The sequence below is a fragment of the Sinohyriopsis cumingii genome, chromosome 2 (assembly GCF_028554795.1).
Source record: "Sinohyriopsis cumingii isolate HCF-2022 chromosome 2, ASM2855479v2, whole genome shotgun sequence".
Taxonomy (NCBI): Eukaryota; Metazoa; Mollusca; class Bivalvia; order Unionida; family Unionidae; genus Sinohyriopsis; species Sinohyriopsis cumingii.
The window spans coordinates 154,239,553-154,267,475 of record NC_142962.1 but is presented as its reverse complement, the minus strand read 5'-3'; the positions used below and the strand labels follow the sequence as shown (position 1 = coordinate 154,267,475).

At 35.4% G+C, this 27,923-nt stretch overlaps 1 protein-coding gene across 2 annotated transcripts in view; it reads right to left on the bottom strand.

Moving 5' to 3' along the window:
• The window catches only part of LOC149806140 (putative chitinase 1), a 73,618-nt gene extending 48,624 nt beyond the window's left edge, over window positions 1-24,994 (bottom strand). Inside the window, exons 1-9 of one of the 2 annotated variants that reach the window (XM_089951047.1) lie at window positions 24,750-24,994; window positions 24,219-24,276; window positions 23,395-23,572; window positions 22,705-22,957; window positions 22,046-22,170; window positions 11,746-11,848; window positions 10,131-10,286; window positions 7,835-7,957; window positions 5,669-5,848 (exon numbers count right to left, since the gene is read on the bottom strand). In XM_089951047.1, the coding sequence (XP_089807173.1) occupies window positions 5,699-5,848; window positions 7,835-7,957; window positions 10,131-10,286; window positions 11,746-11,848; window positions 22,046-22,170; window positions 22,705-22,957; window positions 23,395-23,572; window positions 24,219-24,276 (1,146 nt within the window). In that variant the 5' untranslated portion in view covers window positions 24,750-24,994 and the 3' untranslated portion in view covers window positions 5,669-5,698. Of the gene's footprint in view, window positions 1-5,448; window positions 5,849-7,834; window positions 7,958-10,130; window positions 10,287-11,745; window positions 11,849-22,045; window positions 22,171-22,704; window positions 22,958-23,394; window positions 23,573-24,218; window positions 24,277-24,749 lie in introns of those variants that run through there. The other variant, XM_089951046.1, reaches the window with a different exon arrangement.
• Between the last annotated feature and the right edge of the window lie 2,929 nt (window positions 24,995-27,923).

The following is a 27,923-nucleotide window of genomic DNA, read 5'->3' as shown; positions in this document are numbered from 1 at the left end:
GCGATCGTCTTCTTTGGGTTGACATTGTCGCTTGAGTGCAGTGAGCAAAGAATCCCACACCCCAGTGATAAACACTTCTGCTTTCTCTAACGGCACTTCAGCCTTGAAATCTTTAAACTTCACCGTGTATTTGTAAGCCGTGGTTCTAAATTTTCTAGAGGAGCGCTTTTCTGTCTCTCGAATGGAATAGTACTTTTCAGGGTTGACTAAGGGTGGTGAACTTGGTTTAGAGGGTTCGGATTCTGGTTCACTCATGTCCTCTTCAAAATCACTGGCATGAATTTGTGCCAAGATTTCAGCCCTGGTTCGAGGCGATAGATCACGTTTCTGCCTCTTACTTTCTTCTTCTTTCTTCTCGAATGAATAGGATCGTTTCATCTTGAGTGCAAAACGTCAAATGACGCAAGTTTAAACACCATAGACTAATTTATAGTCATGGCAGACCAGTGTATATAAAAGGGTGTGTGTCTTGTCCTTTCACTATTCATTTCACTCTCAAGCCGAGCACAACGATGGAAGAGACTAACCAAATCGAACGTTTCGTCAGAGCTTTGCGAGGGGTCATTAGAAAATTTTCTTCAGACCAGCCCACGGACTACTCTCCTTCCTTTCGAGATAAAAGTCAAGATACTTGCTATATCTGTCAGAAGAAAGGGCATTGGTCTTCAGAGTGTCCAGACCGTCAAAAAAGAAAAAAAACAAGGGCAAAAAAGACAAAAGTAAAGATACCTGTTATTATTGTAAAGAAAAAGGACATTGGTCTCCAGATTGCCCAAAAAAGAAACAAGAGAAATCAGAAGAAAAGAGGAATTCTTCAGAAGAAGAAGAGAGGGATTCTTCAGAGGAAGAGAGGGATTCTTCTGAGGAAGAAAGAAGACAGGTGAAGAAAAAGAAACAGGAGAAAAAAAGAAGAAGGGAAGAAAGCGAGGAGGAGGAAGAAGAAGAGGAAAAGAGTATGACGGTGAAAAAATTAAAAAAACAGAGAGACTAAAAAAAGGAGACAGAAGAAGTCAATGAACTTTTTATTAAAGTGTTCTGTTGTGAATTGTGAATCGGATTGTAACAATGGATAAAAAAATAAATTAATGATACAAGAAGCTACACTCACGCACTCATACACAGACACGTACTATAAGGGTAAAATGGGTGGGTTTTTTTTTTTTTTGAGTTATTGGCAAATTGAAATTGTATTTCTTTTCGAGAAATGTGGGTGGCCCTGAAAAGGGCCTTTTTATTTTGGTGTAGGGGTGAGTTTAAGCAATCAACTATAACTGCCTTAAGCCTTTGCCACGGCCAAGGCCTACTTCTGGACTGCGTAATGTTGATGATGATGATTGGGTTGAAATCACTAAGGGTGGTACGGTAGGCTTAGTCACATGGTTGACGTGTTTAGCTCGGGAAGGTCGTATTCTCTTCGGTCGTGATAAAGAAGTCTGATACATTTGTTTCAGACTTCTTAACTCCCCTAAAATGTCCAACAGTACCGTGACCGTTTGATTTTCACCCTCTTGTTTCTTTGCTGCTACTTCTTCTTGCTGTTGTTGCTGTTGTTTTTTTTCTTACCTCTTCTTCTTGCTTTTGTTGCTGTAGGAGAAAAGCTTGTTCCGCTTCCTTTTGTCGTTGTATAAATTTCTCCAATTCTTCTTTCTGTCTCTGTCTAAAATTCTCCACTTGCGGTAATGAAGAAGGTAACGAAGGTTCCGGAACAAATTCTTGCGAGGAGAGAAAATCCACAAAATCCCAATTCACCTCTTCTGAAAGTAAGTCCGGGTTCCCTTGGACAGTCTCCCCTGCTGGTGCACCCCAATTGATCGTTTTCTGAATTTCCGTCATGTTGAATCACTGTCGCATAGATTGACTGTACACAAGCACTAGCGAATCTATATAGACCACGTGACGTCACAGACTGCTCTCTTCGGATTGGATGTGGGCTGACTGAATTTTGTAACGCGTGTTCGGATTGGTGAATGAACTCAATCCGTTTCAATCCTTCCTCTACCTATAGATAAGCGCAGTTCACTGCATTGATTCACCTGTTCTCGTCGCTTCAAGATGTGGACCACAGTTGAATCATCCACCCTTGTGTCTTCCATGATGTTTAGGACGGACATGCTCATGTATGTCCGGTCCAAGTGGACCGTTGTCCACAGGACAAACACCAGCCTGTGGATACGTAGGATCTACGTTAAAAGACAAGGATGCCTGAAAAGAGTGCTGATTTACAGGCCAACAGTGAGACGCAGCCTAAGGACAAGAAGAAGACCAATGCGGTGCCCTTTATGTTAATGAATACATTAACATAAACCCAAAGGCCCTTTTCACGGCCACCCATATTTCTCGAAAAGAGAATGACTTTTCAATTGCCTACCCCTTTTTTAAATTTAAATTTAAATTTAAATTTAAAAAAATTTAAAAAAAAAAAATCCCATGTTCAATTCCCCTTGTCCCTAAACAAGCCCAAACTCTATTCCCCATGTTAAATTCCCCTTGAGGCTAAAACGACCCAAGACTATTTCTCCATGTTAAATTCCCCTTGAGGCTAAAACGACCCACGATTTTTCGCCATGTTAAATTTCCATTGAGGCTAAAACGACCCAGGGGTCTCTGTGATGCTAATTCCCATTGAAGCTAAAGTGACCCTATTCACTACTCGGATGAAATTGAACAGAAATTGATCAGTCATTTTAAGTTTGAGAGTGCCTTTCCTCAGGGAAACTTTGTGAATCCCCAAAAGGCAGCGCCGTAACTACTAGGGAAATCAATGATCGAAAAATATTTCGCAACAAATACTGCAGCCACTAGGCGTACACGGACAGTTCTATTTTGTTTCCAACGACACAAGCCTTCGGAAAAGTAAACCTCAACGTGGAGAAAATGGCTATGGCTATTAATACCTTTACAAACAACATCGAAAGATATCTTATGCCATAGAAAAACGATACGGACGAGGACCAGAGTGTTTAGACGTGCATATCAGCATTATATACACTTGTTGAGGCTAGCTGCATCGTTGTCGCTGGCCGTGACAGCGTCCGGGAACATGTCCAGGGGAGGCATGAACCATCCGATCATGTTGATGTTATCCTGAGCCCGTATTGGCTTTACAAACGATGGTCAAGCGGACGAAGCCCGTGAAGGAAGCCAAAAATAATGCCAAACAGGCGTATCAAACAGTGCTCTGGAAAGGCCGGTCGTATCTGCGTCGTCGAAAATTCGACATACCTCTGCTGATCCGTGAGCTGGGAACGAACGATGACATCTTAATCGATCTGGCGTCGATGTCGTTGAGTCGTTTCGAAAAGGTCTGCACAACAGACAAACGACGTTTGAATTAAGAGCACCTTTGAGTCTGCTTCACAGATCGTATTTTTGTACACCTGATTCGGCCTAGTCGATCACGTCTCCATAATTTTCCTGAGGGTGCAAGTCATGTTTCTGCAGCGCCATCAGATTAAACTACACATAAGCGATGAAGTCATTCTCAGGATAAATCAACAGATCTCGTAATCAGCGAGCACGCGTTTTGGGATTCTATACAGCATCACTTCCGTCTCCAGACTCAGCTAATGTGAATTAAGCAGTTATGACCAGTGAGAATCGCAGAAGAGCACTACACCGATGGCGAGTGGCACTTTGGTGTAACGGCCAAAATAGCGATTTCTTGTCTTACCGTGGTGTGAAATTCAGTTAGTTGTAAGAGTATCTGCGAAACACCCCATCAATCAGGAGACCCATGGACGCGATCGGAGACACTGCCAGACCCGATAACACCCGATAACACCTGTGATGCGACCGTGGTGAGAAATAACGTTCCCTTGACTTTAGAACTCAACGTGACAAGAGCCATACGAGTGGTGCATATGCAAATATTGCTCATGCGAAAACAGTGCCGACAGCTGTCCGATAGTAATGTCATCAAGGTCACCTAAATGAAAGGCCTCATCCGGAAGCACTGCGTGAGGTACATGGGAACGGAGTACGTTTTAAAATATCTTAAAATTCTCCCAGTCTTAGCACAGAGATAGAAAGACGTGGCCGATAGCATGTGCCTCACTTATGCCAACATTGAAAATCGTAAATCAGTGTCCGGGAGAGGGACACTTACCAATGTGGTCGGTTAAGGAACACATCTTGTGCTCATCACGGCGCAACATCAAAAAGAGCTCTACGAAAATTGCACGATCAGCATCGTCTCCTCGTGAAATAGCATTTTACTGAACAAACTCATACTTGGGGCATAATTATCGATGTAGAAATCACAGCTGATGAACAGAAAATTGTTGCCTAAATGATCTCGCAACTATCAGAAACACGACTCATGTAATATGTTAGCGCTTCAATGTCGCTACTACCAATGGCGCTACTCCTGTTGTTGTTATTGCTGATAATTTTGTTGTGTCCTGATCGAGGCATTTTTAATCTGTGTCATGTAATCATCTATCATCGATGTGGTTTTCTTGATCTTGCTTCTTTTTCTTACTTTCTCGTAATAATGTTTGGTCGCCCTGATGTTTCAGCTGCCGCAGTTATGACACACTTATAAGCATCTATTTCATCTCTCCGTCGTGCTCTGAAACAACCACTGACCTGGATTATTTCCTCATGATGGCATTTTCCTTATGCTATATTATTATTAAGAAAACGGAAAACATCGAGATCGTCAACGATGTTGGCCCGCGAGACAAATTTATCTCGTCAGATGCTTTGGTCCACGTGAAAGTCTTTGAAGGAAACCTGGTGGCCATCGAATCCAGAAAAATCCATCTGAAACTCAATAAACCTGTTTACGTTCGAGCTGCAGTACTAGATCATTCCAAAATGCTCATGCTGGATTTCCATCATGACTTCATCGAGTCGAAGTACGGTGATTGCGCTCATCTGCTCACGACCGATACCGATTCATATGTTAACGAAATTCAGACGGAGGATCTTCAACAGGATATATTCAACCACAAGGAACTTTTCGATTTCAGTGATCACCCACGACATAGTCCGTTTTACTGCGCTGATAAAAAAATGTCATAGGAAAGTTCAAAGACGAGTGTAACGGTTCACCCATTGCAGAGTTTATCGGTATATTTTCACCACACATGGTCCAAAACACCCATTTTTCTGGATTAAAACAGTGTCCAGAATCCCCATTTTACAAACGTTCCAAATACCCATTTTCTGCATAAAGATCACCTTCATTTTCCTATACTACATGTAATATGTATGTATGTATGTATGCATGCATCCAGGCAGGCAGGCAGGCTGGCAGGTATGTATGTATGTATGTATGTATGTATGTATGTGCGTGTGTGTATGTATGCATGTATATATGTATATATGTATGTATGTACGCATGTATGTATGTATGTACGCATGCATGTATGTATGTATGCATGCATGCATGCTTGGATGTATGTATGTATGTATGTATGTATAAATATACACCTAATTCATCAATTATCGGTGGCACTCATTTATATAGCAGTAAACAGTTAAGACAATCAAAGTTACAACTAGAAAAGTCTTATCTCGTTTACCAGGCAGAAGTTTATCCCGTAATTCTTTTATAAGCCATAAAATGGTCTTCGATTATTATACGCTATTTAAAGTTAACCAAGTTTTGCTCAAAATCAGTTTAAATCGACACATTTATTATCAACGATTCGTGTATGATTACCGAAATGCGATTGTATTCGTTTGAATATTTTCATCCGACCACAGATGATCCACTTTGTTTGATCCCGTCAACAACGGCGTTCATCAGCGGAAACTTGTGTCCACATGCGCCGTGAGTGTCGTCCAGATCAATGGCCCACACCATTATACCGCCGTAGCCTCGTTTCTTTACAAAATCTACCTAATCGAAGAAAAATTGAGGAAAGTGAAAACAATTTAGATGGTCTTACAAAAGTACGCATATCATATTAAAGTGTATGACGAGTTAAATACTTTTATAGATCGTAAGTGAGCAAGACGTTCAAACTATTCAAAGAATGTGACAAATTGCATATGAAATGAGCACAAAGATAGTATATACTAATGTTTTGTTTCGCTGACTACTGCGTCGCTCTTCTGCTATCGTGTGAACGCATACAAATCCAGCCGCCCTCTTTGAAAGAATACTAACAATTTCCTACTTTGTATCTACCATGTACCGCGCAGATGTGAATCTCTCAACCAATCAATCCAGTTCGGTGAGCGGGATGTAACGAACAACATGTTTTGTTTGTTTAATGCTGACCAACATTAGTCTGCTCGGACGCCTCTGACGTAAATATTTTCATCCTTGTGTAAAACCATGATGCACGCTCATAATATCAAACACGTGTGAATTGAAGTTTTGAATCGGCATTTAAATGACGTGATGTTAACAACTTGGATAAATCAATTTATGTCCTTAAAGACTTATTGGGACGAAAAGTTGGAAGTCAATCTTGTTAAAATGTTAAGACACATGTCAACTGTGTGAAGTGCCGAAGTTATTCAATTGTTCCATTTGCTAGTCGGGATGTCCATTTTAACATCCTGCAATCATGGTTATTAACAATTTTACATTAAAGTCACCTGATACAAATAAGGAAGTCGCGTCTGTCTGTTTTATGTCTAGTTCAGTTACAAACAATACTTTAGCATACGATTTGTTCAAACGCTTGCGAGTTCAAAGACGAACAGATCGGTGTTAAATAACACTTATGAACACAATAAATATTAATATTTTCCTTGCACTTGTGTCCTAGCTTGGTCCTGAAGTCCGTATATTGTAGTGATTTGGTCCATTCTGGGGCTAATAGATGTGTTTGAATAGGTACATATGTTGCTCTATGTCAGACAGAGTCATGCGATATAGTCTTATGGAATATACGTAAGGAATATTATACCATTGTTTGACGAAGCGGGTGATCTGTATGACTGTTTTTTTTTTCTCTCCTTGCTTTTCCTTGTTGTGTGCAATGTAATTCTTGTTTCAATGCTCTTATTAAGTAAAACTAAATGTAGTCAAAATGGAGATTTACTTATAATAAGTACATCTACTTGCAAAAGAAACGGAGCAAGTTTCTGCTCAATTTTTCATTCACTAATCTTATTACTGGGTTATTATTATCTGTAAAACTTTAATGATACAAAACACACCAAACGAAAAACAATACAAAGCCAACAAAAAACATAGGAACATATCGTTAGCAAAGATAAATCTCCAGAACAAGGTATGATTTTTATCTGATAGGCTGTCGATTATAAGTTAAATGTAGGCCTCGAAATTATGATGCTTTTTCATTACCCCAGAGGATCACCAGAATATTATAATGTTCTCTAACTGTGCCTTAATTTCAGTGATCCTGCTAAAATGAAACAGAAGTCAGTTCCGTTCTGTATTCAACATTTCTATTCATTAGGGCCAACTTAAAACAATAACAAATGGAATTCATTAGCATGACTCATGAAAAATTGAAAGGTTGTGTTTATTTTATGTAGATGCTTCCTGCACACTTTTGAACTCTCCTCGGACGCAGTGCAGAATGTATGCATCACAGCCTTTTCTGGGTCATCAATTCGTATTCATTTACATAGCATTTTAGTACTTCTTTGTCTTTTCTTGATAAGTGCGATGGCGCTCTTTCTTGTCCCCATCTAATTTATGCCGTTTCGGTGGCGGCTGCGCACCTTGCAAACGCTTTTACATGTTTACAGTAGGGCAGGTTACGAATTTGGTGGATGTGATGGAATACATAATGAGCTCGTCCTTAAAAATTGTCCGCGTGTGCAATGTCGCAGGTAAATAACTTGGCAGCTGCTGTGCACTCAGATTCCTTGATAAAAGAAAGGTCTAATTAAAAAATAATACCTTTTCTCGGAGACTGTTTGCATTGTCGTATGTGACCCAGTTCTTCCCTAATACCATGTACGGCACCCTCTCATTATTCAGCACAATTTCTTGAGCCCTGCCATCCTGCAGTGCCTGGCAAATCTGTGGATATAAATGTATGGTTCGAATTTATGACCATTTGAAACTTAATCGTATTAAAGCTATGTCACAAAACCAGACCTCTACTTTTAGTCTTATTTTATATTCGAATTTTAGTCCTTAAAATGTTTAGAACTTTTTATAAGCGCACACGGATTGATTATGGAAAATCCAGTGCTATTATCTTTCTAGGGTTCTGAGATGTTTTAAATAGTGAGCTAAGAGATTTAGGGGCGTACAAGTTTTAAGTCTTAAATCCCGACTGTTCTTGATTGCAGACCTGTGTATAAAATCTGTAGGCCAGAGAACTTCTGTGTAAATTGTCACGGTCTCCAGACAATACAGTTAATGCCACGTTCTCCTGTTATGTTACACCACTTGCTATCTGCCACTAATATTTGACGAACTTTTTCCAGATTCCAAATTTCAATCTGATTTAAATATTTAATGATCAGGTTATTTCGTGACTGAATTATTTTCTACAAATATATTCAGAAAATAATAATAATTAAAAAAAAACTTAATAATGGCTGACTCACTTCTTTTTCATTTGATTCATTGAAGTCTATTTTATTGGAGAATTTTAAAATTGGGTTAAAGTGGAGTTCCTTCAACATTCGAATTTCCAAACAAATTTACTATATTTATGAGAGATTTATGCAATTGCTGTAATACTACACAGCTATCACAAGGACTCAAGTTCACCTAGATTTTCATTAATGCAGAGATATTTTATTTCTGGTAAAGTCACTTTAGATATTATTCTTTGCATTTTTGAATGGTTATATTGGATTATTCTAATAAATCTGGAGTATGCGCATTTGGTTATAGCGCCAGGTTTTAAGGAATTCTTAGATGTGTGTGATTACTTGTCTGATTATTGGAACTCGGTCCAGTGGAAATATTCCTTAGCACAAAATAATTAGCCATTTACTGGGAGCAAACGTCACGGAGTGAAATGTTAGTGAATTTCCATGATGCTATGGTTTACTTTAGGTGAATTCAGGCTAGAGCCACGTGAGTGTCCCTGTCGTTCCATAGTCCCTATTAAAATCTAGTGGTTATGTGATTGTAAGTGCAGTTTTTATTGTAGGAGACTGGAGACTGGTAAATTACACAATAGAATAAACAAGAATGGACTCGGCAGATACCGTTTATGTCGCCATGGTGGCAAATGTGATTCAATTTTACAGGCGAAATGTGGCTCGAAACCATGAATTGACTGGCCTAAGGTGGCGTGATAAAATTTGTTTCTTGTGTTAGGGGATAGTTGTATAGTTTTAAGGTGTGAACTGCTGACGGTACTGAAAGTTGATGAAGAGAAACCATGCAGATATACGGTTGATAGACAATTGGAAACTTGTGAGATCTTGAGGATTGCATTTATTACAGTACAATTATTTATAGAATGGACACGTTGAGACTTTCTAATTTACAACAGAAGTTGTATACAAGTCTTTAGGTTAGGGGAGATGACTTCTAACGGAATCGCGCCATGGTTTGACATCGCTCGGTCAAGCAAATACCCCTGGTTTGTTATATAATCTTATATCTGAGCCAGTTTATATTTTTATCGATAGTAATATTATTACACTGGAACCATATATCTGCACGCATTTAGCGAAGAGAACAAAATCAACTATGGTACATTGGGCCTTGCTTATTCAACAATACGATAGATGTACACCCGAAAGCCGTATTCTGATTGGACTATTACGTAATAGGGGCTAGTAGGATACAATTGTCAGACTTTAAAGCTGCCTGGTTAGCTGATGGTCAGACTTTGGCCAGTTTTACTAGTTAGAATGTATAAGTTCAAACTATTATAACTTCTACTTTCGTTCACCAAGTTCTCATGCAATTGTAACTGTCAACCCGAAATTTATCTTTTGACATTTTCAATAGCAAAACTTATTTAAAGAAAATTATATGCTAATTAGTAGCGTAGTTGTCTCTGATTTCTCAAGTCATAAATTATCTGAATTTCTCATGACCAGTGGCATTAGTTCTGAGAATCGGCATCTCGTGTCATCGAGTACTGCATTAGCGTACTATCAGTAATGTATCAATGATAAAATCTTAGTTCTCGTTAACCAAAACTTCAGCATATAGAGGAAGGTTCACCAAAGCTATATTGTATAATAAAACCTTCTGCGATATAAACATCAAAACCTACCAAATAATATGGCATATCTCCACCACCGAATGATGCAGACCCAACGTCATCATCATTTGGATTGAGCAGTGTGAAAACGTTTCCATAGAAGGGTACTCCGATCACGAGTTTGTCCTTCTGCGCACCTAGTAACTCCCAGTGACTTGCGGTGTGATTCTGGTATATACAAAAAAATCCAAGTTGTCATTTTACCAAGAACTCTAAGTCATACACTGAACCCAATCGAGTGCGCGTGCGCGCGTGTGTGTGTGTGTGTATGTGTGTGTGTGTGTGCGTGTGTGAGAGAGAGAGAGAGAGAGAGAGAAATGAGCACGTGTGTATATAGGTATTTATAGCGTCAGTAAGTGAGCTGTACAGATTTTGGGTCGCAAATTATTGGATATATGCGGTCGTATAAAATAGCAACTATGAATGTAAAAGATGAGCATTTGCAATCCAAAATTTCATAATTGATAACGCCGATGATCAATAAAAATAACTTCATTACATGCCGTAATGAAGCGTGGTGAGAAAAGGTAGCCATGTCCAATGACAAGATCGATTTTGACCTGTCCAAGAAGGGTTGTGAAATGTGGTTCAGCATCTAAGGTTGAAAGCGTGTCCTAATCTGAAACAAGACTTAGCTCATTCGAGTTCAAGTACTATATTTCAAAATAAATTTGAAAATCATGGCAGTTTTTCATGATTAATATCGTTATAATTTCTACATTTGCAGAATTTCGCATGAACAATGTGTAGTTTGTATAGATTTTGTGTAATAGGGGTGTGAAGAAGAATTTATTTGCTGGTTATGAAAACAAAATTAACTTCTTATGCATCAGTATAAGCAATTAGAGAATGTAGTCTCGTATAAAACGAGAAAATTCCAACTCTTTGATTTTCTGCTGCAACGTCACATAAGAGAAAGGGAGTTAATTCATTCGTTCCGGGCGCCTGAATAGATCCAACATGGCGCAGCCAGGTTATAATTAAATTTAGACTTATATCCGGATTGTCTAAACGTTTTAAAACATTTGAATGATACTAAGTCTAAAATCAAATTTTCCATTCAAAATTTAATTACAGAACTTGCCTAACTGTAATATTTATACTTAACCCATCGACCCTTGGCTGTAAAGCTTGAAAATAGTAATCCGTTCAACAATCTCTTAAGGCAATGATTATAATTAAGAGAATAATATGACCAATTGACACACCCCTGTACATTTTAAAATAAAATAATTTTATTAAAAAAGCAATGATCTTTATCTGGCCGTTTAGAGACAGACACAAGATTAAAATCTTACAGACACAAAATTGAAATCTTAAGTTAATTGCTAGTGGATACATATGGTGGTTGAGGCAACTAACTTACAACTATGTAATTAGCAAAAAGGGTATCACAGTTCATGACTTATCTAGTAGTTAACTCTTTTAATCTGTCCTTTTCTTTAAAATGTATCTATTAATGCAATGACTCTACTTCCACCCTTGTATCTTAAGTGAGATTTATATCGTGTCTATGTTCATAGTATCATCTTTTATATTTCATTAGGGCAATATTGGAAAATTTAATTGTATATGCTACAGAGAGTGAGAGAAAGAGAGAGAGAGAGAGAGAGGGAGAGAGACTCACAATGTTATACGTATCATCGCTATAAAGTGCACTGTGTGGACCAGTCTTGTTATCCCAGGATCCATGGAAATCGTACATCATCATATTTATGAAGTCACAGTATCTGAGTAATACACAAGCGCATATATATATATATATATATATATATATATATATATATATATATATATATATATATATATATATATAGAGAGAGAGAGAGAGAGAGAGAGAGAGAGAGAGAGAGAGAGATTTTACGACTCTATGGTCTTAAACTAGGAAATAGAAAAGAGCAAAAATCAACAACTTCACAAGCGTTTGACAACTTTTTTTGGAATTAGAAAAACATAGTGAAGAAGATTAATTTCTGAATCTTCGGTTGCTACATGTTTATCTAAATAACTCCAATGGTACACGAACATTATGTGCAAAAAATGGTTCAAAAGGACAAAATCCTACATATTCTTAGTATAAAGAGGAAGAATATTAAAAAGAGGATCACTGTGATCCATACCTCTTGATTGATCCATATGAGGAACAAAAATGACCTCATCAAAAGCCTGACCAATACAAGTGCCAGCTAAAGGTAAATACATTCCCTTACTTCTTGCAATAGATGCACTAGGAAGAAATAAGGATTTCGCATCAGTCTTATCAGATTCCTAAACGTTATGCCAGATTTGGATGTGCTCGTATTAAACTAGGACATGTTTTTATCAAAATGCTGCTGAGAGGAAGACTTACTGACAAATGAAACTTCAAGGAATAATCGTGAGCTGTAGAGCAGCAATTTCTAACTTTTCCACATTGTGCTCATTGGGTAGGTTTTACCGACAGTATGGACGCAATTCTTGAACTCTGGAACCAATACGAGTTGTCTGATGTTAATATGTCTTGAACAACCTTCTTGTCTGAGCACCACCTACCAAATACTTGTTCTTTTTCCTTGGAAATTGGACATGTGTCTGTCCAGTTTAATATTTACCTTTCCTAAACCTTTATCGATATCCCTCAGGTACCAACTCATAATCCTTCATGATACATTCCTTAAACACACCGTAATCAAAACTTAGTTGTACCGACAGTGAAGTGTTTGCGTCACGAACATTGCCAGTAAGTACAGTTTGTAATTTGTTGGCCATTTGTAATGTTCAGCAATGTTTTCAAAATGAAGTAAATATTTATCTGCATCTTTTCTCTAAAAGGAGGTACGAACCTTATATTAATATTAACATACAAAAACTTAACTTGTGTGTAAAGGGGGGTCTATTTTCCATTTTTGTAATCAAAACTTAAATTCCCTTTGTTCCTTTTGTCTTTCCTCTTGCATATGTGTTGACCTCTCTTCTTTTTCACTTTACAATAGCATTTACATTAGCCTGTCTTCTCTTTTTTGCTGACTTTCCTCTTTCTGCAATTACATTTGTATTTATCCCTCTCTATCTCCTCATTCTGCAAATGCATTTATATTTATTCTGTGCAACTGCATTTGTCTCTCATCTTTCTCTTGCTGAAGTTCACGCTTTCTTAAATATATTTTCATCTAGTGTTTTAAATTCAATTTTATTACTTTCACATTAAAGCCAGCTATGGAGGTACTAATAACAACAAAGCACTTTAATCCGAAAAGTTCTTTTGCACCAAATATTGGACCGAAATGTTTGGTATGTCTTATTTATTCAAAGAAGCCTTTGACTCAGACAGATCATATTATCTGACAAGCTGGAGCAATTCTTCCTTTTTCAAGGACTCTAACCCTTCGTGGGTAGGATTTAAAATAAAGCTCTCCACTTTAGATCACATTGTGAAAGCTTGTTGGTTTCACGATAGATTTCTCAAATATGTGAAATAATACCTGAAATTTAGAACATTCCGAAACAAAGTGAATTTAAATGTCAAAAACAAAGCCCCTAATTTTCTATTACGATTACATGGTCTTAAATTATGTAACGAAAGAGAACGAAGACCAAAACGTTTTGTAAAATTCCACAAACAATTCATTTCCCTAGGAAACAAAGTGAATATTTAAAATGAATTTCCGGTATTGTGAATTAAATCCCAAATAGCCCTAAAAGGTCTATCACAAGTCCAAATGTATGAAGTTCAAATTGAATTACAGTGGTATTCCAAATAAATTCAGTATTGAATGTATTGCTGTCTCTGTAGTTTTTCAACATGCTAATGTACCAATGACCTGGATTGTGGCCATGCACTAACGATTTTTTACGCATCACAATATTATAATCCAAGATGTCCTTGCTTGAATTCAGTATAATTCCAACTTAATTTAGTCCAAGATTATTATTCAGCACTTTGTAATTCCGGTAAATAATAATTTGAATCAATAAATTAAATCATGTAAAATATTGAACAATAAGACTTAAGATGTTATGGCAAGAATGAGTAATTTTTCAGGTAAACTTTATTTTATGAAAAGCTAAGACACAATAACAGAGCAAAACTGTAAGTCAGTTTCCTTCCGAAAACATTTACAGTTGTCAACAAGTTTAGGGGTCTCCAAGCGAAAAACCAATATCCGAAATTCAGATAGAAGTAAACATTGAAAACTATGTAAATATTTAATCTATACTCAAAGATAAATATTAGTTATGTCAGATGTTGTTTACAAAATAATGTCACTGGTCAGGTACTTGATTTTGGACAATGGTCATGGACAAATTACAAAAGCATAAAATAATCATTAATGAAAGACAACAAGCAATATAAATTATATTTTGTATATATTGTAATAGACTCTGGGTTAACCAGCTGTGCATTAATAAGAAGTTGGGATGGATATTTGCTAATGCATGTGAAATTGCCATATGTTATGACAGATGTTTCTTTTATAATATTAGTGTTACGTGTTTAGCTAGTTGGACTTTCGGCAGTACAAGACAATGCAGCTGTGCAGAATTAGTTGGGTTTTTTTATATAGACTTTCCGTTTGCTGCTTTGTATTCGTTTAACCTAGGTTACCAATGTTGTAGGAGATAACTGTAACCTTCGTTATCAATGTGGCTGGAGATAACTGCACGATAATTTGGAAGATGGATTTACTTACTCAATTACGTACTACATTATTATCAAAATGTTTGCATCTACATATGAGTAAGGTACCTATATATATATATATATATATATATATATATATATATATATATATATATATATATATATATATATATATATATATATATATATATATATATATATATATACATATATATATATATATATATATATATATATATATATATATATATATATATTTGTCAGTTTGTAAGATCATTGTCAGTTCATAAGTTAATCAGCTTAAATTTTAATGGTTTGCGTTTTATTTCCTTCCCACCTTTTAGAGTTCAAGGCAAAAAAAACAAAAAAAACATGGCGATTAGACAATAAGTGCTTTTTGAGTTATGTCTAGTCGCATGCTGAATTAATGTCAAGGGCAAAATGTCATCCGAAGTTTTTCTCGGAAGTTTTGGTTTCATCAACGTTGACGACTTAAAGCTCCCTTTAGTTCTTTCTACATGGGGCACTTGATCCTTGTATTAGGACAGAATGTTTAAGTAAAAGTATCAAGATCGAAATTTTCTCGAAATTATATTAAAAGTAATTTTTCATTTAATTATATTGAAAGTAATTTTCTACTAAAATATATTGTGATAAATTTTATCTATTTGTGTAATACAAGTCTATGCTATTTTATAAAGATCGCGTTTTACGAGCAGGTGCAGAAATCCATAAAATACATTTCGCTCGTATCTAAATGTGAGCAATTGTCAGCATAAATACATTTTGCTTGTATCTAAATGTCAGAAATTGTCAGCATAAAATACATTTCGCTTGTATCTAAATGTTAGCAATTTAGATTTGGGGGAAGCTGCTGAACAGGCAAATTAATAAATCAATAATAGATGAGTTACGCAGATAATTCAGACGACTTCCCTGGGTAAGGTCAAGAGTCTTGTTCTGACTGGACTGAGCGAAAGCAAAAACTGTATAAATAGAGAAGTGGGCTTATGAAGGATTAGTTCGTTCCTCGAGTCAGAACAGCTCTGTCTTTTCCTTACAGGCAAGAATCGTCTGGGTTCGCAAACTTCTATAAAGAATGGGCACTTTTTAATATTTGAGACTTTAACAGTAAAGTTCATATTTTTCCAAAACGTTTGTGAGTTTTTTATATTTTATATTATAATATAATGGAATGTTTAATTGTAATTGTGGTATGTATTATTGTAAAAGATGAATTCGCTACCAACTTCACGATTAGGTTTAATTTGGAAATTAAAGATTCATTAAGTAATTATGAGTAATGTTTAGTAAAATATTCCAAATTAGTATTCTATTTTAAATTTAGTAAAATACATTTCTTCAAAATAGTTATTGCATTAATTGCAACTATTGAATTTTATACTCATTGGATATCATGAAGTAATCGAGATTTAACTATCTGTATTACATTCTAAAAGGCAGAAATTAGACAATGAAGTTGGTAAGCTCGATGGGAAAGTGTAAGTTTTTATGTATTTCGTGTATTCCATATATAAAGGCTTTATAATGGTATCTTTAAAATGTTGCATTATATATATCAATAAAAGGTTCGTTCCTCGAGTCAGAACAGCTCTGTTATTTCCTTTCAGCGATTCCGTACCTCATTTCCCAAGATATAGCCGTATGTACACGGTTATTGGTGACACCCTTGCTAGAGAGCCTGAACTCATTCTTCTCTCTCTCTCTCTCTCTCTTTAACCCTGGGCAAAGACATTTCTTAACTTATGAGTAATCCCTTCTCATAGCAAGAGATGAGAAGAAGGTTATGATAACAAAATCCCGTATCATACAACTTGTAAAATCCAAGCAGAAATTTTTCACAAGTTCACGCTAATATAAAGGCTAGGCTACGAGTTCACGTTAATATAAAAATAAGGCTTCGAGTTCACGTTAATATAAAAGCTAGGCTACGAGTGGACGTTAACATAAAATCTAGGCTAGAGTTCACGTTAATATAAAGGCCTAATATTTCCCAGATGGTAAATGGTCTGATCTGAGAACGTTTGAAAATGTTCACCTTTAGGCTTTAAACAGGCAAGCAACAGTTGCCCTTCATTATGAACATTACGGTGAAATGTATAAATAATCGTTGAAATTCATTTTTCAGTGAGCATCTGCTTTGGCTAATTCTAGCTGTACTCAGCCATCAACTATTGGAGTCGCCGGATATTTGTATATATAGTTCAATTAAATTTACCGCGCCATATAACTTGTACATATTTTATTTTGAAAAGAAAAAATACGATATAATTATGTCCACTTTTTTACAGTCCGAACATATTTATGGCAGTATTTAATGATTTGGCGAAAATTGGCCAAATATAAATGAATAATAGTTTATTGTCACAAAATCTATATGAATGCAAAAACATAACCGAACTCATTCAAAAATTTAATCCTTTATCGCACAAGCATGATTATATCATTCATGCTGAAAGATTTGCCACAACATGGTAAAACATAGCCACACTTAAGATATGCCACACCATGGTAAGACAAAATGACACCAATAAATATGTCACAACATGGTAAGACAAAGCCAACCTTAAAGATATGCCACAACATGGTAAGACATAGCCACACTTAAAGACATGCCACAACATGGTAAAGCAAAGCCATCCTTAAAGATATGCCACAACATGGTAAGATAGAGTGACACAGAAAGATTTGCTTTTGCATGGTAAGACATGACAATACAAAAATATTTGCCACACAAAAGTAAGACATCATCACGCTAAACAATTTTCCACAACATAGCAGGACAAAGTGACTCACACATATTACTACAACACAGAAGGACAAAGTTATGCCAACATATTTACCTCAAAATGGCAGGACAAAATGACACACACATATTTGCCACAACCTAGCAAGACAAAATGACACCAACATATTTACCACAACATAGCTGGACAAAGTAACATCAACATATTTACTATAACATAGCAGGACAAAGTGACACCAACATATTTACTACAACAAAGCAGGACAAAGTGACACCAACATATTTACCACAACATGGTAAAGCATAGTCATTTTGTAATCCAAAGTGACACAACATATTTACCACAACATGGTAAAGCATAGTCATTTTGTAATCGAAAGTGACACCATCATATTTACCACAAAATAGCAGGACAAAGTGACACCAACATATTTACAACAGCATAGCAGGACAAAGTTACATCAACATATTTACTACAGCATAGCAGGACAAAGTGACACCAACATATTTACCACAACATGGTAAAGCATAGTCATTTTATAATCCAAAGTGACATCAACATATTTACTACAGCATAGCAGGACAAAGTGACAACAACATATTTACCACAACATAGCAGGACAATGTGACAACAACATATTTACCACAACATAGCAGGACAAAGTGACACCAACATATTTACCACAACATGGTAAAGCATAGCCATTTTGTAATCCAAAGTGACACCAACATATTTACTACAGCATAGCAGGACAAAGTGACACCAGCATAGTTGCCACAACATAGCAGGACAAAATGACACCAACATATTTACCACAACATAGCAGGACAAAGTAACATCAACATATTTACTAAAGCATAGCAGGACAAAGTGACACCAACATATTTACTACAGCGTAGCAGGACAAAGTGACAACAACTCATTTACCACAACATAGCAGGACAAAGTGACACCAACATATTTACCAGAACATGGTAAAGCATAGTCATTTTGTAATCTAAAGTGACACCAACATATTTACTACAGCATAGCAGGACAAAGTGACAACAACATATTTACCACAACATAGCAGGACAAAGTGACAACAACATATTTACCACAACATAGCAGGACAAAGTGACACCAACATATTTACCACAACATGGTAAAGCATAGCCATTTTGTAATCCAAAGTGACACCAGCATATTTACTACAGCATAGCAGGACAAAGTGACACCAACATAGTTGCCACAACATAGCAGGACAAAATGACACCAACATATTTACCACAACATAGCAGGACAAAGTAACATCAACATATTTACTAAAGCATAGCAGGACAAAGTGACACCAACATATTTACTACAGCATAGCAGGACAAAGTGACACCAACATCTTTACCACAACATGGTAAAGCATAGTCATTTTGTAATCCAAAGTGACACCAACATATTTACCACAACATTGTAAAGCATAGTCATTTTGTAATCCAAAGTGACACCAGCATATTTACTACAGCATAGCAGGACAAAGTGACACCAACATATTTACCACAACATGGTAAAGCATAGTCATTTTGTAATCCAAAGTGACAGCAACATATTTACTACAGCATGGCAGGACAAAGTGACAACAACATATTTACCACAACATGGTAAAGCATAGTCATTTTGTAATCCAAAGTGACACCAACATATTTACTACAGCATAGCAGGACAAAGTGACACCAACATATTTACCACAACATGGTAAAGCATAGTAATTTTGTAATCCAAAGTGACACCAACATATTTACTACAGCATAGCAGGACAAAGTGACACCAACATATTTACCACAACATGGTAAAGCATAGTCATTTTGTAATCCAAAGTGACACCACCATATTTACTAAAGCATAGCAGGACAAAGTGACACCAACATAGTTGCCACAACATAGCAGGACAAAATGACACCAACATATTTACCACAACATAGCAGGACAAAGTAACATCAACATATTTACTAAAGCATAGCAGGACAAAGTGACACCAACATATTTACTACAGCATAGCAGGACAAAGTGACACCAACATCTTTACCACAACATGGTAAAGCATAGTCATTTTGTAATCCAAAGTGACACCAACATATTTACCACAACATTGTAAAGCATAGTCATTTTGTAATCCAAAGCGACACCAGCATATTTACTACAGCATAGCAGGACAAAGTGACACCAACATATTTACCACAACATGGTAAAGCATAGTCATTTTGTAATCCAAAGTGACAGCAACATATTTACTACAGCATGGCAGGACAAAGTGACAACAACATATTTACCACAACATGGTAAAGCATAGTCATTTTGTAATCCAAAGTGACACCAACATATTTACTACAGCATAGCAGGACAAAGTGACACCAACATATTTATCACAACATGGTAAAGCATAGTAATTTTGTAATCCAAAGTGACACCAACATATTTACTACAGCATAGCAGGACAAAGTGACACCAACATATTTACCACAACACGGTAAAGCATAGTCATTTTGTAATCCAAAGTGACACCACCATATTTACTAAAGCATAGCAGGACAAAGTGACACCAACATAGTTGCCACAACATAGCAGGACAAAATGACACCAACATATTTGCCACAACATAGCAGGACAAAGTGACAACAACATATTTACCACAACATAGCAGGACAAAGTGACACAAACATATTTACCACAACATAGCAGGACAAAGTGACACCAACATATTTACCACAACATGGTAAAGCATAGTGATTTTGTAATCCAAAGTGACACCAACATATTTACTACAGCATAGCAGGACAAAGTGACAACAACATATTTACCACAACATAGCAGGACAAAGTGACACCAGCATATTTACCACAACATAGCAGGACAAAGTGACACCAACATATTTACCACAACATGGTAAAGCATGGTCATTTTGTAATCCAAAGTGACACCAACATATTTACTACAGCATAGCAGGACAAAGTGACACCAACATAGTTGCCACAACATTGCAGGACAAAATGACACCAACATATTTACCACAACATTGCAGGACAAAGTAACATCAACATATTTACTAAAGCATAGCAGGACAAAGTGACACCAACATATTTACTACAGCATAGCAGGACAAAGTGACACCAACATATTTACCACAACATGGTAAAGTATAGTCATTTTGTAATCCAAAGTGACACCAACATATTTACCACAACATGGTAAAGCACAGTCATTTTGTAATCCAAAGTGACACCAACATATTTACTACAGCATAGCAGGACAAAGTGACACCAACATATTTACCACAATATAGCAGGACAAAGTGACAACAACATATTTACCACAACATGGTAAAGCATAGTCATTTTGTAATCCAAAGTGACACCAACATATTTACTACAGCATAGCAGGACAAAGTGACAACAACACATTTACCACAGCATAGCAGGACAAAGTGACACCAACATATTTACCAGAAGATGGTAAAGCATAGTCATTTTGTAATCCAAAGTGACACCAACATATTTACTACAGCATAGCAGGACAAAGTGACAACAACACATTTACCACAACATAGCAGGACAAAGTGACACCAACATATTTACCAGAAGATGGTAAAGCATAGTCATTTTGTAATCCAAAGTGACACCAACATATTTACTACAGCATAGCAGGACAAAGTGACACCAACATAGTTGCCACAACATAGCAGGACAAAATGACACCAACATATTTACCACAACATAGCAGGACAAAGTGACAACAACATATTTACCACAACATAGCAGGACAAAGTGACACCAACATATTTACCACAACATGGTAAAGCATAGTCATTTTGTAATCCAAAGTGACACCAACATATTTACTACAGCATAGCAGGACAAAGTGACACCAGCATAGTTGCCACAACATAGCAGGACAAAATGACACCAACATATTTACCACAACATAGCGGGAGAAAGTGACACCAACATATTTACTACAGCATAGCAGGACAAAGTGACACCAACATAGATGCCACAAAATGGTAAAGCATAGTCATTTTGTAATTAAAAGTTTATCTTTTAAGATTGGGAAATGTGCGATTATCTTTTCTCTTTTTGCCAATACATCTTGCCGACGTTATGCGCAGTCAAGTACTTAATATGAAACATTTGAAGTTTGCGTTGAAAACAAGAAATTGAATCCTTATTTAACCTTTAGGATATATATATATATATATATATATATATATATATATATATATATACATATATATATATATATATATATATATATATATATATATATATATATATATATATATATATATATATATATATATATATATATATATATATATTTCACCTCTGCAGTCCAGAATTGGGTTTCAGCATGTCTTACGACACATGATCGCATAATAAACGACGATGGCTTACTAGGAGTTGTCCGATTATCCAAAGTTAACAATTAAACACTCTGAACGGCATCTGAGAGTGCTTAAAGTTGTTCAAGAACTTCTGATATAATCGAGTTAAAATAAATAGAATGTTTACCTCGAAATCATATGGACGTCATAAGAATGTTCGGTCCTAAAGCGAGACGGCGCAACCGCCGCCGTAAGGAGTAATCTGTTCTTATGACTTCTTTGACCCTCGGCGGCAAAGGCATTATGCAGGACCTTTAAAAAGTATTTATGTCATGGTATGATAATATTCCATTTGTTTCTTTTAAATTTCTTATTTTTATTTTTATATATTTTCTTATGGGGGAAGGTGACATATACTGCAGTGCGTTAATAGACTAATGATAATAAAAATGGTTGGGGATTTGCTTTTATTTTCAATGCAAATATTACGTCAATAACGATGTAATACTAGAATATAAAACTTTTTGTGGACTGGCATCTTAAAAGTTAAAGAAAGGATGCTTTTTAAACACAGAAATTAAAACAAGTTTGTTTTTTTTTAACAGCGGATCCATAATAAAATATTTAAAGTCACATAAACCTGCAATGAAACAAGTTCAATGCAATTTCAAGTACCGGCATCCACAGTGAGTTAAATGCAAATAAACAAAAAAAGCTGTCGCTAATGACTGTTTTCTTTCCATACTTTATGAATAGCGAATGTATTCGTATGTAGAACATTGAATTGAGAGCTAGTTTTGAATATCCGTGTTAATTCGTGTCTTTCATTAAAAAGAACATACAGACCATCAAAAGTTCACTGAACGCTTGCTTATCTGTCGGTGGGCTTCCTCTTGCGCCTGGATATTCCCAATCCAAATCAAGGCCATCGAAATTATGCGTGCGCAGGAAGGCGATTGCGTTTTCTGCAAACTTGTTCATATTTGCATGGGACGCCACCATCTTATGGAATTTCAATGAACCCATGTCCCAGCCCCCGAGAGAAATCAAAGTTTTCAGTGCAGGATTTCTGGTTTTCAGGGCATTGAGTCTTTGCATTCTGCAAGCAAGAAGTTTAAACACCTAAGGTATCATATTCTCTCTCTCTCTCTCTCTCTCTCTCTCTCTCTCTCTCTCTCTCTCTCTCTCTCCATAACATCTGCTGCAAAGCTGTAACGCATTGTATTTCTTACGTCTTATGTCTTTCTGCTGCTCGAATAAATCAATGCAGAAAATAAATTTTAAGAATGTAAAACAAAATTTTACATTTTGTTAATTAACATGCTCCCTTTGCTCAGCATTGAAAATTTATGCTCCACTATAAGATGATATCGAAACATAATTTCAATTTCAAATGAGCAATAACAACCAAGGGAGACTAAATTAAGGCATGTACTCTTCTTCGTGAATTCATATAGTAACCTGTATTGCAGTGGTGAACATGAACACTTTAATTACAAAACACACACATACACATTAACGAAAGGAAATACGTACAAATTAAAATCATTGGTATGTTCCGTGAGAATCTCTGTTCCACTCGAATCCAAGGTGGTGAAGGCGAAGTTAATATGGGTACAGAGGTTGGCATCTATATCTTCTGGCAAGAGCGCATGCCCGTTAGGGCGCTGCGAACCCCAGCTGGAGTAGTAGCAAACCCGCCAGAGTTCGTGTCCTGGAAATACGTAGAGCTTTAAAAATGCTTGTGTTATAAAAAAAATTATGACATGAATTTTATATTTGCTGCAGGTTTTAGGGAGTACACTATGAAATGTACTCTTGTTGTGTTTTATAAATTTCAAACGAAATTATCTCAAATGCAAACTAATGTTAATATGAAAATTACCTTGTGGAAAATTGGTTGTAAATCCTTTACAAGTACATTCTGGCATTTCAAACACAAACTATATGTCTTGTATTATGTTCATACCTTAAAAGAACATATTCCACATGTTTAATTCAAGATTATGAAATGGATTGATGACGTCATATGTAGGATGTCATGTGTTACACTATAAGTATAATCTGCATTAAAAGTCGTGTACTGTAGAATACTATGCGATGCAGGTTAAGTATTAGCAATATGTGAGAAATGAATTAAATATGTACACTATGAGATCCCGGACAAGTGTTAGCGATATGTGAGATATAGACTTAAATATTCGTAAAATTTGTATAGTCTTTTTTTTATTACGGGAGTACGAGGCGCTTTAAATAAGAAGACCAGAGCTCTTATGTTTATCAGTTTTTAGGCATATAGCATTTATTGTATAGTGATTTATGTTATTTTAGTTTTGTAGGTATTTAGAGACAAAACAAACCTAGGACGACGGGTGTCGTAGATAGAAAGACTAGAATAGTGAATCTCAGCAAGGCCATCTGTAATTGAGAACAAAATGTGTTACTGATAGCATTACCTTCAATATGCACGATACATGAAAAATGAAAGCATTTAAAATACGGTACATAGTATGTAAAGCAAAACACTCATAAAGACATCAATTTGTATATAAATATGAATCATATGACGTTTAAAGTATGAAAACGTGCTAATTAGTCCAACCATAAAGCTTTGGCATAAGGTTGGAATTATTATTATTATGTCGGTACTATGGAGAGAGGGGAAACATGTATGACACCGCTAGCCTCGATAAAAGACGGCAATCTAACCAATGAAAATCTCGTGGTGGCAAAGAAAAATATAACAAGTATACATTGTCTGTTTTCAACGACTTAAACGCGCTGGTCCTTGTGTCTATATGAATTTGACAATAGTACCTTGTGCATAGAAAACAACTGTGATACAACTAATACCTACGTCATGTAACTTTACATAAATGTCTAATACCTACCTCATTTAACTTTACATAAATGTCTGAGTAGATGAACAGCTGTTTTCCACACTCACGTCCACCGTTTGCCGTTAATACCTTAATGTTGTGACCTATCACTCTACACCTGCTGATTCTGTGCGTCTGTCACGTTCTCTCACTAAATAGCCTCTCCACAATTTGAATATATGTTTATTTGTTCCTCCATCAGTATAGGGGGTGCTCACCAGTTATTATGTACTTTTGAGAGAGTGACGTATATAAGGTGAAGTTGTTTGCATTTGAAACATGCACAGTGGAGAGAATGTTGACATATCTCTATGCTACTTTGACGTAATGTGGCTGACATTTCTTTGGATATTATACTTATGGAAATTGTAAATGGTCTAAGCAAACTGCTAACTAAAATGACTGCTCCCTTATGCTAAAAAATAAGCCTGAATTTGTCTAAAGTACACTATCTTTAGCACCTATTAAAATAGGGAAAATTAATTTTGCCCAACTAGACAATACCAGCTTCTGAAAGTACAAGGAATGAATTACTACATATATAAAATGTAAATAAAAAAGTTATTGGCTCTTTTTTTACAATTAACCTCTGAAGTCCAGGAAGTAAAAATGACCAAAAGGAGCTAGCAGTTTTTGAAAGATGCACATATGGAGTAAGGCCAAGCTGTATACTCTATCACCCATATTATACCCATCAATCATACACCAAAATAAAGGGAATTAAAGGTTCTTTGAACAATACCTAAGATATACAAGGTCTTTTTTAAATAGAAGGTATAACCAGTGAAGAGACCCGGGAAAATTCATTTTCTTTGAAAAGCTAACTACGAAACTGTAGAGCGCCATCATATCTGACGATAGGTAGGACTAGTGTCCGTTAGCTTGGCACTAAAGAAACATGTGATCATACTGATTCAAAATAACTCATTTTTTTTTATCCTAGGTCTAAATTATTTTAACTGCAAATATAAAAAATGACTTGTGCAAAGATGGCCTCAAGTTAGAAATTCTAGGATTTTTTCCTTAAGTCAAACGATATTCGGATAACCTCAAATTTTATCTTTAAATCGTACGATATTTGGAAGATCTCTGTTAGGTATGACTAAATATCTTGCTTTTAATTCTTAAAATATATTATATTTAATATTCCCGATCTCATCGTCAAATTGGTAAAGGTTAATGATGTCATCTCCATTTTCTTAAAATACATGACTGAAATCTATAATTTGTATAGATCTATTATTTACATCTTAGTTGGCAAATTATTTAATGAAAAATAACTGAACACATACCATTGTCTCATTTCATTCGGGGAATGGGGAGCGGTATGAATGAAATACAAAATTTTGGTATGGAAATAACTTGCATGAAAATATGATATAACAATTAGATCTCCTCCATTTTCATTATTCCAGAATAAAAAATCTATTTCCGTTTTAAAGGGACTGAAGGGAGGAAACATTATCTCTTCATCATCTCCAAACGATCAAAAGGACCTCTCTCCCCCGTAGTGTTTTCCTTGAAGAAAATTACCTCCAAAAGACCGCGGGGGGGGGGGGGGGGGGGGCTGGTCTCTGTGAAAATAATGACATAAAAATAAGAGATTCGCCTAGTTTGCAAAAATGAAAATTATCATTTATTTTCCTCTTTTAAGAGCAAAAGAGGAGAGAAAAACTACTCGTCATTCTTTGAAAAAGAATGCGCTCGCACCCATTCACCGAGGAAGTGGCAGAGGTGGGGTGAATATCATGATATAGAAAGAAAATGTCCCAGCAATAGTTAAGATTAATATTGATTCTCGCGTTGTGAAGAGTAAAATATTTTAAAGACAAAAACAAAACGGTAGGTAAACCAAAGTATGATATCATTTAAAAAATTTCGGTCTTTACAATGCAGTCAAACAATTTTCGAAAATGATCAGTTTATATCGCTCGATCATATGATATTCGGAATACATTTTTATATGAAAATCACATATGGAATGCCTTAGTTTTATCGTTAAATCATGGTGTATGAATATATATATATATATATATATATATATATATATATATATATATATATATATATATATATATATATATATATATACATTGTATGTATAGTAAAATATCTTAAAGAAATGTTTTCAAATACTGAAAGTCTTAAAAAAAATTCCTTTTTATTTCTTTAGCTTAACTTTGCTTTTTTTTTTCTTTATTCAAGAGTCAATAAAATTAGCGCCAAGAAAGAAAAAAATACGAAAAGAATGTCCGGTCTTTTTTAGAATACGAGAAAGGAATTTCCGTTTCAAAGGGATTAAAGTGAAGAAAGAATAATATCCTCTGTTATTTAATTGATTACCTGCAATTCCATCGAAGTCTCGTCGAGAGTAAAGACTTATCGTCTTATTTATCTTTTCTTCTAGAAGAAATGACTATATAATAGTTAATATAAATATAATAATTAAAATACTTAGAAATTAATTCAGAACAAAAATTAAACAGAAATTAGATCAAAATAATATTATTAATGGATTAGGAATAAGTAAGAGGTATCTCCCTTTCAATTTAGCATTTAAAGGGTCACGTTCCGTCCCCTCCACAGATCTGAGGGATTCAAGGGTTTCCACCTATTCTTTTCATTTTCCAGAAGAAGAAATTATAAAAGTAATATGCAATTAAATAAAAAAATTAAAATACAAATGAAATTTATTAAAAATTTAAACAAAAAAAACTCTAATAAAAAACAAAGAAAATTAGATCTCATGCACGCATTAAACGAAAGTAGGACTTATCTTCTATTTAATTAGGATTAAAGACTTACAATTTAGAATTAAAGAGGGTTACTTTCTCTTTCACCCAGGGATCAGAGGGACTATAGTTACCTCCTTTTTCATGCGATGGGGGTTTCTACAAGATTAATATAAATTAATTTTTTCTAAAAATGACATTAAATTAAACGCTATTACGTGAAATTAAACTAAACGAACTAAAAAAATGAAAAATTAAGTAACAAATCACGAATTTAGCATAGATATATATAAATATAGATGTATATATGTAAATATGTATGTGTATAGATATACATATGTGAATATGAATGTGTATAGATATATATATATACGTATATATCTATTTGAATATATATATGTATATATGTATGTATATATATCTGTATATATGTATGTGTCTATATATATATATG